The following is a 15316-nucleotide window of genomic DNA, read 5'->3' as shown; positions in this document are numbered from 1 at the left end:
GCGCTCCGCGGGCCTCACCAGGTGTGACTTCAGTTTGGGCATCATCTTCTTGAGGATGCGGTCATGGTGCTCCTGGAAGCGCATCAGCTTGGGGAAGCCGGGGATAAAAAACCCTAGAGGGGAGGAGGGACGGAGATCACAGAGCATTTCATCAAATGGAGGAAATGAGTCTGGTGGTTCTCGTTGTGTGTGTGGGTCTGAATGGAAGGGACGTGAGATTGGGTGAGCTCTATAGATATCTGGTAAGAAGTTGTAAGGGAGGGTTCTCTAGAAATATGTTTCCTCACATTTTTATGGGGCCCAGAAGAGACAGCCTAAGTCCTTGAAAGGTATGTGAGAGTGTGTGTGTGTATACAGTGTGTGAGTGTGTGTTTATATTCTATCCATTTGGCACGTTCCTGTGTCAGTGGGGTCATGTTGGCCTTAAGGAATGTTTGGAGTAAAAGACCAGAGCTAACTATCCTATGTGGTCTAGGGCGTGGCTGTTCATGCCTACTTAGTGTCTGGTCTAGTATGCTACCCCTGAATTGACTTGTATCCTATATGGTGCACATATATGACATGGCTTAGGCGTGGGCTATTGCATGACGGTCTAAAGCTTCTATAGGATGTTACACAGTGTGTAGTGTGTGTGTTTACCATGCATGGCGTGTTTCTGTCCAGACAGCAGTTTGACCAGAGCCCAGAAGGCATCCTCTTCATTCATATAGATGAGCAACAGAGCAGTGATCTGACTCATGCCCTGGCAGTACCCCACCTCCTACACACACACACAGTTTTATAATGTATAGACAAACACGCATGCAAAACTGCACACAAACTCACTTCTCTATATCTACACAGGAACAGAAGAGGTCGGTGGATGGAGAGAACAGGGGAGGGTGATCAGGAGGAGCTGGATGAGGGGGTAAAAGAAGGACGAGGCTGTAGAAAACAGTTGATTGGGGAAAGGAGAGGTAGGGTAAAGAAAAGAGAAAGCGTTGAGGTGTCGGGGGATTCGTTCTGGAATGTGTGTAGTGTGACTCACCGTGTTGTACACGGAGTAGGCTGTTAGGACGTGGAACAGAGCCTGCTGCCTGAAAACAACAACAAACAGTCAACCTACTAACGACTAGACATCATCTGATGGAAGTGCAGGTTAACTAACAGGAACAGGAGCTTCCCAACTGATCCCAGAAAGGTGTTGAATTCAGGTTGCTTTTTTATTTAACCAGGTTAGTCTCCTTGAGATAAATTATATTTTTCAAGAGAGATCTGGTTTTCTCTCATCATTCAAATGCTCTAATAGTCGTATTGTCTTCTAAATGCATTAATGATGCATTAATCATTTTTACTTCCTATATTTGGCAACCTTTGTGTTTGAGGTAGTTGGAAGTTTTATGCTTTCATGGTATAGCTGTGTTTGAGGTAGTTGGTAGTTGTATTGTGCCCTGGTCAGTATCGAGGCAATGTGTTTAGTTCCTGTGAGGCTGTGCCTGCCAGGTCCGTGCTGCTCTCTGACTCTGCAGGCCACAGAGTTTATTTCCCAGGGGCTCCTGGTTCTGGCTCTCTCCATGACGTCGTCAAGCAGAAGTAAAAACACAGAAAAGGGACGTGTGTCCTCTCACTTCCTTATAGGGAAATGTCAATGTCAGCCACCATTATGACAGAAAGAGGTATGGCCAGATAGATGTGCATCATGGCCCAGGCTACGACCAGGGTTTTCTTCTAGTCAGGGCACACGGTCAAGAAAAACTCCAGGCCCTAATTAAAGGTACTATTCTGTAGTGACTAAGTGTAGATGTTGTACTTCTCATCACCTGGAGTATGAGAAACTGACTTGATGTCATAGCGGTGCATGAACATGACATGGTCCCTGTGCGTGTGTGTGTGTGTGTGTGTGTGTGTGTGTGTGTATACAGTTGGAGGGAGATACTGACTTGACATCGTAGCGGGTCATGAACATGACGTGGTCCCTGTGCGTGTGTGTGTGTGTGTGTGTGTGTGTGTGTGTATACAGTTGGAGGGAGATACTGACTTGACATCGTAGCGGGTCATGAACATGACGTGGTCCCTGTGTGTGTGTGTGTGTGTGTGTGTGTGTGTGTGTGTGTGTGTGTGTGTGTGTGTGTGTGTGTGTGTGTGTGTGTGTATACAGTTGGAGGGAGATACTGACTTGACGTCGTAGCGGGTCATGAACATGACGTGGTCCCTGTAGGTTCGGTTCACATCCAGGTCAATCTGACGGACGTCAGGAGACAGACCTCGAGCCCTGAGCTTCAGCTTCTACACACAGGAAGCACAACAACACAGTCACTGAGGGAGTGTGTGTGAGAGTTTGTGAGAGTGAAATACAAAGGAATAAAACTACTCATCCATCCCGCAAATGTTTATTGAGTTATAATAAAGCTCAGTTGTGACTAGAAACTCAGTATTCCAGTGCTGACACACACACACACACACACACACCTCCCCCGTAATAATGGATGAAGCTCTGAAATCTAATAAGTCCAGGGTTTGCCGCCCTGGTTATGAATGTTAATGAGGCCTGGGCTATAATGAAGCTGGCTGAGTGGAGAGGGACAGTAGGAGAGTCAGTGTGAATGTGTATAGTTCCTACATGACTTTGCCCAGGGAGGAAGGATGTTAGTCCTACAGAGTACTATAATTCTCTGCTGTGAGCTTCTGGCTCGTGTTTCCATAACGTACCTCGTAGAAGTCTTTCTTCTCCTCCTTTATTTTGGGAACGTCGAGGAGCAGACACCACACCTCTCCTCGGAGCTGTAGGGGAATTCCCTTATAGATCCGCCTCACCAGCTGGAGGGAGACATGGATACGGGGAAAAGGACATTCTTAGTGCAACATCAAAGAGACCATGCTTCACCTTTCAACCACACCCCTTAGCCCTAACGCTCAAGATTCAAAATGCCTTTTTGCCTAATCAAATTTGAGCTACACAACTGAACAGTTTTCATGATGAATTGATAGTAATGAATAAATCGGACTCACATTCAGCATTAAGGGGGTACAATCAATCATCAAGAAAACATCAATCAAATGTTACTCAAGTGGATAGTATGAGAGGACAGGTAGGCGTGTGAAAGACAGGTATGCGTGTGAAAGACAGGTAGGCGTGTGAAAGACAGGTAGGCGTGTGAAAGACAGGTAGGCGTGTGAAAGACAGGTAGGCGTGTGAAAGACAGGTAGGCGTGTGAAAGACAGGTATGCGTGTGAAAGACAGGTATGCGTGTGAAAGACAGGTATGCGTGTGAAAGACAGGTATGCGTGTGAAGGACAGGTATGCGTGTGAAGGACAGGTATGCGTGTGAAGTACAGGTATGCGTGTGAAGTACAGGTATGCGTGTGAAGTACAGGTATGCGTGTGAAACACAGGTATGCGTGTGAAACACAGGTATGCGTGTGAAACACAGGTATGCGTGTGAAACACAGGTATGCGTGTGAAGGAAAGTATATACAACTATTATTCAAATCAAAATCTAAATGTATTTAGAAAGCCCTTCTTACATCAGCTGATTCTGGGTGATTGGAAAAGACGCTATAGGTGATGTGTGTCTGGACCTCTGGGTAGATGGAGAGGAGATTTAGAAGGGGAGACCTACCCATCTGACCAAGGAATCTGGTCATGCTCCGTGTGTGTGTGTGTGTGTGTGTGTGTGTGTGTGTGTGTGTGTGTGTGTAAAGGGGTAAAGTCATTCCATAGACAGAAGGAGAGGAAACATCTCCAGGACTCCAGGAGTGGAAAAGATCAAGTCTTAAAAGACAAACTTTATCGTTGTAGTGAAATCTCCTTTGACAGCTATTAAAATCGCGTTGGGCCAGTAACTGAAACTGAAACTACATGACCAAAAGTATGTGGACACCTGTTCTTCGAACATCTCATTCCAAAATCATGGCCATTAATATAGAGTTGGTCCCCCCTTTTCTGCTATAACAGCCTCCACTCTTCTGGGAAGGCTTTCCACTAGATGTTGGAACATTGCTGCAGGGACTTGCTTCCATTCAGCCATGAGCATTAGTGAGGTCGGGCACTGATGTTGGACGATTAGGCCTGGCTCGCAGTTGATGGGGTTGAGGTCAGGGATCTGTGCAGGCCAGTCAAGTTCTTCCACACCGATCTCAACAAAGCATTTCTGTATGGACCTCGCTTTGTGCTTGGGGGCATTCTGTGCACGGGGCGGCAGGTAGCCTAGTGGTTATAGCATTGGACTAGTAGCCGAAATGCACACATTTTGTGCTCTTGTAGGAAGCAATCACTCCCCTATTGCTGGCTACAAATGATCTATAACTGGGCTAATAACTCACTAACGAGGAAAGGATATGAACAAAATGTGCACACGTGGCTACATGCAGCTTTCACTTTGATCTCAAAACAAGCGCATCTACTCATGACCGCTCATGCTGTAAACACAGTCCAGTTCAAAGTAAATGGTACAGATACATATATGGCAACGGCCTAATTGCATATAGGTCTAGCGCAGCTCTGATTGTTCATGCCGCACCAGTCTGTGTTGAGTGCGGGTTGAGAAGTGTGTGTCAATGCAATAGAATCCTACTCCAATGCGTTCTGCCTACAACAATCTCTTGCATAATTTGTTTTGTCTCGGTATGTTACATTGAAAGTGGTTAATATTGTGTTGATTCTATCACATTTACCACAGTAAAGGGAAACGGTGTTAACAGGGAAGACTAGAACATTGGCCACCAACCTTTTCTGAGTTTAGATTGATTTCTGAATGAAAATGCAAGCCAATTTTTTTTTTTTAACATGACTTAAACACAAGCCTATGCAACATTAACCAATTAAAAACAGTACTATAGCCATGAGGTAAAAAAAGTACTGTAGCAATATAGGCCCAATACACTATCAACGCATATTGGCTTTGCTTGAATTGCCCTGCCAATGAATTGCTGTTCAGGTAAGTTTTTTGAATTATATTTTGAAATTTGAGGTGGGCTATACGATCACACTGGTAATAGATCTGTTGATGTATTTCTTGTGAGGCACATCTGAGCATTTAAATAATTGGCTTTCTTTTTATTGTACTGGGCAGATGGTGCCTGCATTTGATGGTCAGTCTCAGCAGAGAAGGAGCAGCAGACTGAGGGTCCGCCTCAACAACTCTCTGCTCTCCCTTTCCGACTCTGACCCAAAATGGTGGGGAAACTCGGGTCGCACTGCATTATGTCTGCCACATGCACAAATTCATGTTGTTACTCCTATGAACAGAGGAAGTTAAATATTCCTGGATATTAAAAAAGACCCAAGCCGCTAATAATAACAATGCAAACCTATAGATACACTTTCCAACTCATTCATTACTGCTACAGGGATTGTTCTAGCGCTGAGTAGCAATAGGAAGAACGCACATTTTATGGCTTATAAAAGTGTTGAATACAAAGTGTTGACAGTGCTGAGTAAGAACTTAAACATCAACTCACTCATAAAAACAGCAGCTCTTTGCTGTATTCGTTGAGTCTCTCTTGTCATGTTTTTGAAATATCACAGTATCAATTTTGCTGTAGCTTTCTTTTATGCCTGCTACGTTACTGCAGACACGGTAATCTGAGCAATCCGATTGGCCAGCAGTAGGCATATAGTGCACTTGATTTGCTCTCTGCGCCCGCCAGACAGATGAATTGGTTCAAAATGGCAACAGTTCACCTACCCGGCGCGCAAGGCAGCTGAATCAGGTGCACCTACTGCCAAACAGCCCCGAGACGAAACATTTATAAAATTAGGAACACAAGGCTTTATCGTTGTTGTTTTTTTTACAGAAATCTTTGGCGATCAACTAGGAATGCCTTGGAGATCAACCAGTCGGTGAACACTGCTCTAGAAAGTTAAGTGAAGATCAATCTCATGCTTCTCTCGGTGGGCTGATAATTCTGCACGGTAGTCCCGGGGAGCAGCGCACGTCATAGAGGAAACATTGTCTGCAACCAAGGACAGATGATTTTTACTCTGCGGTCCCGTTCTGTACGCTTTTCGACCTACCACTTCGTGGCTGAACCGTTGTTGCTCCTAGACGTTTCCACTTCACAATAACAGCACTTACAATGGACCGGGGCAGCTCTAGCAGGGCAGACATTTAACTAACTGACTTGTTGGAAAGGTGTCATCCTATGATGGTGCCACGTTGAAAGTCACTGAGTTCTTCAGTCAGGCCATTCTACTGCCAATGTTTGTCTATGGAGATTGCATGGCTGTGTGCTCAATTTAATACACCTGTCAAGCAACGGTGGCTGAAATAGCCTAATTTTAAGCGGTTACCACATACTTTTGTAGCGTGTCATATACATACATACACACATATATATATTACATACACACATATATATTATATACACACAATCTTCATTACTCAGCAGGCGGAACACAGAGAGAGGTGGGAGGAGAGAGAGAAACATTGATTTGGAAGGAGATGTGTTTAGGCATCGGATGGCCAGTGATGGGTGATAATTAAAGGTTAACGAATCAGTTTAGGTTGTATGCTCATAGTGCATGTTAGTCTGTGTGTGTAGTATACGTGTTCTGTGTGAGTGTGGAGGTGTGTGCTTATACTGTGTGTGTGTGTGTGTGTGTGCCAGATAGACCCACTCGGGGCTTGACGTCAACAGCGACAGCCCAGTAATTAGGGCTCTAATGAGGAAGTCAATGAGTGCACCTGTTCCACTAATCATCCATTGGTGTGTGTGTGTGCATTTGTGCGTGCGGTTTCCTTTTGGCGAGTTTATTGTGTGTGTGTGTGTGTGTGATCTAAATGGCTCTTCAGTGTAGAGGTCTCTCCTGCTCGCTGCACTCCGCAGTCCTCTATTTCTACCATAAATTCACTGTCACATCAACACCTGTGCCAGGACCCAGGCTCTGCCCTACAGCAGATTTTTAGTAGATCTACAGATTACACCTGCCTTACAGATGCTAGAACCTGCCTTACAGATGCTAGAACCTAGAACCTTATGACTGCATTAGTATGCTATTGTTTTCAGCAGCACAGGAAACAAAAAGAGCCATCAACCGTAACCTGTTTAACCAGCCGAGAGAAACGAGCGAAGCACTGACTGACAGAGGGGGAACAACAAGTCCTTGGTTGTTGCTTGTCACGCAATTCTTGAAACTGGAGAAAGAGAGAGAACAAAGCTAAAACATTCCCCTAGCCAAGGTTAATTTAAAGACAATCTCCAATTCCCGCTGGAACCACAGAGTACAACTGAAGGACAACAGAACTGAATGCCCGAGGGCCCAACACCTATCATAAAAGACCCCAAACTCAGGCACTAACAAAGATGGTTATTACAGAGACCGGACCCCTATAAATTCTCTTCAGGGAGAGACTCACTGATATTTGTTCACCAAAGAGAAGGAGAGATGTGAGTGAGGCACGAGGAGAAGAATGTGGAATGTAATATTTGACAACAGGAATGTGGGAATGAGATATTTTAAGAGACTGCAAGAAGGGGGAGAGATGGTGAGAGAGGACGAGAGCGAGATCGTACCTTCTCACTGTTCTTATACTTGTCCCAGCTCTTCATCATCTTCAGCCATTTTGAGGTCCTTTCTACCTCTAAGTGTTTTTGCTGAGGGGACACAGGAAGTGGCATGTTAACACTTCCTCATTACCAAAACTCTGGAGGAACTGTATATGCAGACAAATATGCAGTGTCATACATTTTGCTTCATAAAATAAATAATACATTTTATGACGTAGGATGAGGCAAAGGTTACAGTGACATTAGAATGCAATCTTAAAATCAGCTCAGAACATTATGAAACTCATTGTGAGCTACAGTAGAAGACTACAAAATGTTAGGATTCTGAAAAGGGAAGAACTAATCAATTCTCAGCAACCAGAGTTCTATTCATAGCAGTGACAGTAATCGTTATGCGTGTGAAAGACACTTTGTTCTTTCTCATCTGTGAAGGTCATTTTACAGCAGCATAGACATGTGGGATGGGAGCGATGTAGTTAGCCCTGAGGGTCTGAAACATGGTCGCTCACCTTCTCTTCCACCGAGTCGTAGGACGGAAGGTCATTCTCACTGGAGAGGAGAAAACAAACAAGCTTTAGTATTACACAGCTTTGGTTTCTTTTTTAGACACATTCTTGCTTTGAAAATATACAAGGTATCGATCATCGTTTGTCCATGGGCTTAGCTAAGGCTTTGCTGGTCTGGGCCTTTCAGAACATTACACATTCGGTAGATGGGTGGAATGTTAGTAGGCCGTCTCTCTGTCCAACTCAACTCCCTCATACGTAGTGGAGATGGACAAGATGGAGCCCCAAGATGAGGTGTCTCAAAGTCAATACGGGCCACTCAAAGATTCATTCCAGAGGAAGTGGAGTCATTAAAGAAATAAATGCCGTAGCTGCCAGAGCTCGTTTAACCTTCCCTAACACTCATCAAAGGGAGGGAACATTACACGTCAGCAGCCAAGCAAACAGGAAATAACACATTAAAACATTCCTCCATTCTGGCTACTGTCCTGTCCCAGTTTCAATGCCTCTATGTCTATCCATGAGTTACACTATGAAACTAACAGTGCAGAGCAGCACAGCTCTCTGTACCACTCAGCCCACTGGCTTAGATCATACAAATAAATAAAAAAATAGGGATTTCCCCAAGGTGGGGGCCTGTTCCAAAACTCTCAAAACGCATCCTTCCTTCTTTTAGTAATATTAACTAATCTGTCCATGACTGGGCAAGTGAAAGTAAGGTTTCCTCTCCATTGCTTTAACCAATCCAACATTGGTCAGATCTATGATGACTTCATGGAAGGAAGGGAACAGAGCCTGGGTCCCATCCCCCACTTCCTGTGTCTCTGTCCTGGGACTGCCCTGACCCCTGAACCTGACCTTTAACTCATACAGGAAGCACAGAGAGTTTGCAGTCAGTTTGTCGGTGTCTGCCTGTAAATGGGGCATTCCCTTCTTTTGTCCCTCATTGTCGTCGTCACACCTAGTCAGTATGACCTAGAAAGGGCTCTCCTTCATAGGCTATTTCATGGAGCTGGAGGCCTCATCTCTACTTTCTTAACCATGGGCCCCAGCTGTGTCCTAACCAGCCAGTCCAAAGTCCTGGCATTAGGCCACAACCATAACCTTCAGCCAAGCCCCCATCTGCTCTCTTTCCATCCCTCTCTCCCAGACCATAGCCTTCACCCAGGGCCTCAACCTCTCCATCCTTCCCTCTCTCCAGACTGTAACCTTCTCTCCAGACCGTGACTGGCCCTGGGCCCCGGCACGTCATCCCTCTCTCCCCTATACTCTCGCCCTGGGCCTGAGCTCCCACACTGATGCCCTGTGATTGTGGCTAACCCTGCAGCTTCCTGCCTAAACCAGCCCACATGTGCCAGCCTATATATAACTGTTATAACTGCCTAAGAACAGTGTTGTTTAAGAGCCATGCAACCCCACTGCTGGCCATGCCAAAGCCACAACACACCAGGTTATAGAGAGTCACTTTCTCCTACTTCAAGACAATGGTACTGTTTTAAACTAGTGTTCTTTGAAGCTTACTGAAGTGAAAGATCAGAACACAAACAAGGGGGAAGATTGTGGTGTGCGTGTGACTGATTCACATTTCAAAGTTTATTTGCCATGTGTAATGAATTGATCACTTAAGGGTGTGTGTGTGTGCGCGCGCGTGTGTGCTCTTACTGTACGAAGCCGAAGCGGTCAATAACTTTGTACAGGTGGAAGCTTGCATCCTCCCAGGGTTCCACAGTGGCACCCTCTTTTCCCTGCAACCAAAGCGCCTCATGGGTAAAGCAATGAATAACAAGTAGTTTGAAATGTATTTGTGCTATAAAAAATTAAAAAACATCCTTGGGAACATCTTTTTTTAATTTATTTTTTTACTTGCAGCACAAATGAGAATGAATACACATGAGATACATTACTTAACATTCAAAGTAACTTGATGCCTATAAAGAACTGGATGGCTACATACTTTGTAAACATCGACACTATTATAATTGAGATAGAAACATGAACATCAGTGTTATTCTACACTGAACTAAATATAAACGCAACATGTAAAGTGTTGGTCCCATGTTTCATGAGCTGAAATAAATACATTTTCCATACGCACAGAAAGCTTATTTGTCTCAAATTTTGTGCACAAATGTGTTTACATCCCTGTTGGTGAGCATTTCTCCTTTTGCCAAGATAATCCATCCACCTGACAGGTGTGGCATATCAAGAAGTTGACTAAACAGCATTAACATTACACAGGTTCACGTTGTGCTGGGGACAATAAAAGCCCACTATAAATGTACAGTTTTATCACACAACAAAATGCCACAGATTTCTCAAGTTGTGCAAATGGCATGCTGACTGCAAGAATGTCCACCAGAGCTGTTGCCAGAGAATTGAATATTCATTTTTCTACCATAAGCCGCCTCTACAGTAGTTTGAGAATTTGGCAGGACGTCCATCCGGACTCACAACCGCAGACCATGTTTATGGCATTGTGTGGACGAGCGGTTTGCTGATGTCAATGTTGTGAACAGAGTGTCCCATGGTGGAGGTGGGGTTATGGTGTGGACAGGTAGGTATAAGCTATGGACAACCAACCCAATTACCTTTTATCGATGGCAATTTTAATTCACAGAGCTATCCACCGCCATCACCTCATGTTTCAGTATGATAATGCACGGCCCCATGTCGCAAGGATTTGTACATAATTCCTGGAGGCTGAAATTGTCCCAGTTCTTCCATGGCATGCATACTCTGACATGTCACCCATTGAGCATGTTCGGGATGCTCTGGATCGAAGTGTACGACAGCGTGTTCCAGTTCTCCCCAATATCCAGCAACTTCGCACAGCCATTGAAGAGAAGTGGGACAACATTCCACAGGCCACAATCAACAGCCTGATCTATGCGAAGGAGCTGTGTCGCGCTGCATGAGGCAAATGTTGGTCACACCAGATACTGACTGGTTTTCTGATCCACGCCCCTACTCTTTTTTTTAAAGGGATCTGTGACCAACAGATGCATATCTGTATTCCCAGGCATGTGAAATCCATAGATTAGAGCCTAATTTACTTCAATAGACTGATTTCCTTATATGAACTGTAATCTTTGAAATTGTTGCATGTTGTGTTCATATTTTTGTTCAGTACATTTACCCTCAGACAGTCTGGAGCCGGGATGGGCAACTCCAGTCCTCCACACTCCCCTACAGAGTGAGTGTGTGTGTGTGTGTGTGTGTGTGTGTACATGCTATGCTTGGCTGTGCTAGAGAGCCTAGCCCTGCTGCTAACAGGTGTGAAATGAAGTGCTAGGCAGACGCACCCTGAGTCACAGCCTGACTCAAGGCAGAGGAGAGGCTGTTGAATTCAGACAATAGAAAGTCAACATTAAAAATGAGAAAATGGGAGTGGAGAATGCATGAGAGCAAAAGGGAAAATAATGAGAAAATGAAAATAAATTGTGAAGACGGAGGGGAAGATGGAAGGATTGTATAGAGAAACAAATACAAGGAAAAGAAAGAGGAAAGGTGGGAGACTGAAATGGAGGGGCGGCAGGTAGCCTAGTGGTTAGAGTGTTGGGCCAATAACCGAAAGGTTGCAAGATCAAATCCCCGAGCTGACAAGGTAAAAATCTGTCATTCTGCCCCTGAACAAGGCAGTTAACCCACTGTTCCCCGGGAGGCCATCATTGTAAATAAGAATTTGTTCTTAAAACCTGTTGGGACTAGGGGGCAGTATTGAGAATTTTGAAAAAAATATGTGCCCATTTTTAACTGCCACCTACACCAACTCAGAAGCTAGGATATGCATATTATTACCAGATTTGGATAGAAAACACTCTGAATTTTCTAAAACTGTTTGAATGGTGTCTGTAAGTATAACAAAACTCATATGGCAGGCAAAAACCTGAGAAAACCTGAGAGAAAAAAAAATGTGTGGCTGTACTATTTTTTTTGAGTCATTGTTTAATAGATACCACAGTGAGCGTAAATAGATTATTTTTTAAACTTTTTTAACTTTTCGCTGTGACTTCCCACCCCCCCCCCCGCGCTACTTTTTAGTAGCCACCGAAGCCTAACAACTTGGAGTTATTTGGACATCAATTATGAACTTTGTCAAAAGAAACCATATTTGTTGTGGACCTGGGATTCCTGGAAGTGCCAATGGATGAAGATAATCAAAGGTAAGGGATTATTGACAATAGTATTATTGATATTACATGGTTACAAGATGATGCTAACCTATATAGCCTAGCCTATTGTTCTTAGCACAGCACCCGGTTTATTGCAACTTGTGATTTCCCAGTAAAGTTATTTTGAAATCTGGCAATACAGTAGCATTTACGAAATGTTAAACTATAATTATTTGAATGACAATATTATAATTTACCAATGTTTTCGAATAGTAATTTTGTAAATTGTAACGTTGTTCACCGGAAGCATTTCAGAGAAGAAAAAAATCTGAATTTCACCGCTACTGTAAAATGCTGTTTTTGGATATAAATATGAACTTGATGGAACAAAAAATGCATGTATTGTATAACATAATGTCCTAGGAGTGTCATCTGATGGAGATTGTCAAAGGTTAGTGCATAATTTTAGCTGGTTTCTGCTTTTGGTGACGCCTGACCTTGAAATCAAAATGGATGTTTGTACTTTTGTGGCTATGTACTGTCCTAACATAATCTAACTTTATGCTTTTGCCGTAAAGCCTCTTTGAAAATCGAACAATGTGGTTAGATTAAGGAGATGTTTATCTTTTAAATGGTGTAAAATAGTTGATTGTTTGAGAAATTGAAATTATTAGATTTTTGATGTTTTGAATTTCCAGCCTTGCTAGCAATCCCATCTCAGGGTTCATTGCTACCCCGTAGCCCCAACAGGTTTTAACTGACTTGCCTAGTAAAATAAAAGGTTAAATTAAAACTTTAAAAAAAAAAAGAGGGCAAAAGAGGTGATGAAGAGTGAGGGAAGAGGGGAAAAAAAGAGAGCCAAACAATGTCCAGCTTTGGCTGAGGTCTACAAGGCTAGACAGACGACCAGCTGGATGTCTAAAAACATCTCTCCCTCCTGCACTCCCTCTTTTTACTGGAAATCCTGTCCTAACTTAACCCAGCTCCCTCACACTGCAGAAACAGGGTAAAATGAATATAAATACACCAAAAAGACATCTGGGATGAATAGATTGTTCTTACATCCGACGTCAGGCCGAACACGCACAGAGCCTGGAAGAGATGTCAGTGGAGACACAGACTGTGTCTAAAGCCCATGTCATGTGGTATCTGCGTATAGACACAGGGCCGCACACACACACACACGCACAAGACAGCTGTGTAAAATCAATGTCATAGCAGAATTGGACCATGATTCTGTTCAGTGTTTCACTTTGTCAAGCTTTCCATGTTTCTGGTGTCTATGATTGACTCCGTCACAGTTCCAGGGTATAGAATGTTTCTTCCAGTATTCTCCTGTAGTCAAAGGAAACAGGAGGGAGAGGACGTACATCACACCCTTGAATGAAACCCCATTGATAGAAAACGTTGAGGTCTGTAGTGAGACCATGAACTCCATCTTTGTCTTGATAACAGTCCCCCCCCCCCGGCACTGTCATGATGAAACTGAATTGGTTTTGATTGGACTCGTTCCGCCTCGCCAACGAGAGAAAATGGACTCCTCTTGTGATCAGGGTCAAACATCAAAACATAATTAAACTCTGTGTCAGAGTGGCCGCCTCTCTCCTCCTCTCTTAACGAGCGGGCTTGATTATACTGCCCGCTGGACTAAATTAAAAAGGCTAATTTATAAACCAGTCCCAACAGCTGGCTATAGTGATGATGCCACGGGCAATGGAAAGAGGTGCCACACACACACACACACACACACACACACACACACACACACACACACACACACACAGGTGTGGATGGACACACACACACACACACACACACTTTTCACCACCAGACTGACAAATTACAAGAAAACAAAGCACACATCTCTGGAAACCTCCTAGAAATATTGTTAGCCCAGCTTCTGTCTGGTACTGACAGACAAACATTCAATGCTGCAGGTGATTTACTGTCCTTCATTAGTGGAGGGGTTCTTACCTTGTCATATTTGGAGACGATCTCAGCCCTCTCCTGCTCAAGCCTCAGCACAGCATCCTGCTCTGTACCAGACGCTGCCAGAGAAAACAGAGGGGGGATGAGAGAGAGGAAGGTAGGTAGAAGAAGATCGAAGGAAGAAAAAGGACAAGTGTTCAAAATGTCAACCTTTGTATTGTGGTCCCAGTAGGCTCAGTGAAGGCCAATACAGACTGGAAATGGTTGCGCTGTACCGTTTCACTACTATCAAACACTAAGTGGTTCAGTTCTCTGGCCCCACACTGAGCCAGGGGTCAAAGGTTAAAGCCTGGCCTACTGTAGCCCACACTGGGGGCCATGTCAGAGTCACACTGGTGGAACCAGCAGGACTCAGCAGGGGTGGAGTGTATCATACACAACTAAGAGGCTGTGTGTGTGTGCCGTTGAGTTGGGCCACTTTAAGCTCAAAATGGAGACCAGTGTCAGTGGGACGTCTCTATGTGACAGAAGCGGTGCGTGCGCACGTCAGCTATTATGCCCCAGATGGACGATTAACGAGAAACTGTCACGCGTGACCAGGATGCTGAGAGCGCCCCACCCACCTCCTTTACCTCAACTGTACCACTCAACCAAGTGAGTTTCCTCCATTTACAATCATTGGTTTCCTCATCAGATTATTACAGTATGATCTGACCGGTCCACACACACACTGCCACTTCCTGATTCAGCAGCCAATGGGAAGCTCAAAATACAGGAAAACACGTTAACAAAGCTGGCACAGAATATACGTGTGTGTGTGTGTGTGTGTGTTCTTGGTTTGAAGCACTGTGGTAATAGTTGAAAACTAAAAGGTCTAGGTCAGATTTATTGGAAGAGTCCTATTGGTTCTAGGAGTTAACCAAGAACGGGTAGTTCTTGAGATGGAATGTGGTCAGCCAGAATATACTGTGTATCTGTGTTTTCTAATAGCAAAAGGCTGGTACTAAAGCATCCTTCCTGATGTGAAAATACACTTGGATCCAGTCAAGTCCTGATGGAAAAAGATAATGAATCTTTCCAGGCAACGGACAAATTGGCATTTCATCTGCTTTGATGTACCTGCACTGAGCCACCAGCCAAATGCACATTAGAAATACAAGTTGTGTGTGTGTGTGTGTGTGTGTGTGTGTGTGTTCCTCAGACACATTGGACTCACACTGAGATTGAGAATAAACAAAACACTGAACGTGTTCTGTAAACCTATTTGTACACAGATTGAGG

The 15316-nt window shown here is 44.1% G+C and overlaps 1 protein-coding gene across 4 annotated transcripts in view; it reads right to left on the bottom strand.

Moving 5' to 3' along the window:
* The window catches only part of usp6nl (USP6 N-terminal like), a 65942-nt gene that overhangs the window by 7682 nt on the left and 42944 nt on the right, over positions 1–15316 (bottom strand). For 3 of the 4 annotated variants that reach the window (XM_029761241.1, XM_029761239.1, XM_029761240.1), the window contains 9 exons: positions 14081–14154; positions 9657–9739; positions 7998–8037; positions 7495–7575; positions 2689–2796; positions 2156–2265; positions 1028–1076; positions 640–760; positions 19–113 (listed from right to left, as the gene is read on the bottom strand). In XM_029761241.1, coding sequence (XP_029617101.1) covers positions 19–113; positions 640–760; positions 1028–1076; positions 2156–2265; positions 2689–2796; positions 7495–7575; positions 7998–8037; positions 9657–9739; positions 14081–14154 — 761 coding nt within the window. Of the gene's footprint in view, positions 1–18; positions 114–639; positions 761–1027; positions 1077–2155; positions 2266–2688; positions 2797–7494; positions 7576–7997; positions 8038–9656; positions 9740–13168; positions 13503–14080; positions 14155–15316 lie in introns of those variants that run through there. The other variant, XM_029761242.1, reaches the window with a different exon arrangement.

The sequence above is a fragment of the Salmo trutta genome, chromosome 8, assembly GCF_901001165.1.
Source record: "Salmo trutta chromosome 8, fSalTru1.1, whole genome shotgun sequence".
In the NCBI taxonomy this organism is placed as follows: domain Eukaryota; kingdom Metazoa; phylum Chordata; class Actinopteri; order Salmoniformes; family Salmonidae; genus Salmo; species Salmo trutta.
Note: the sequence above shows the minus strand (reverse complement) of the source record. Positions and strands in the feature narration are given on the sequence as shown.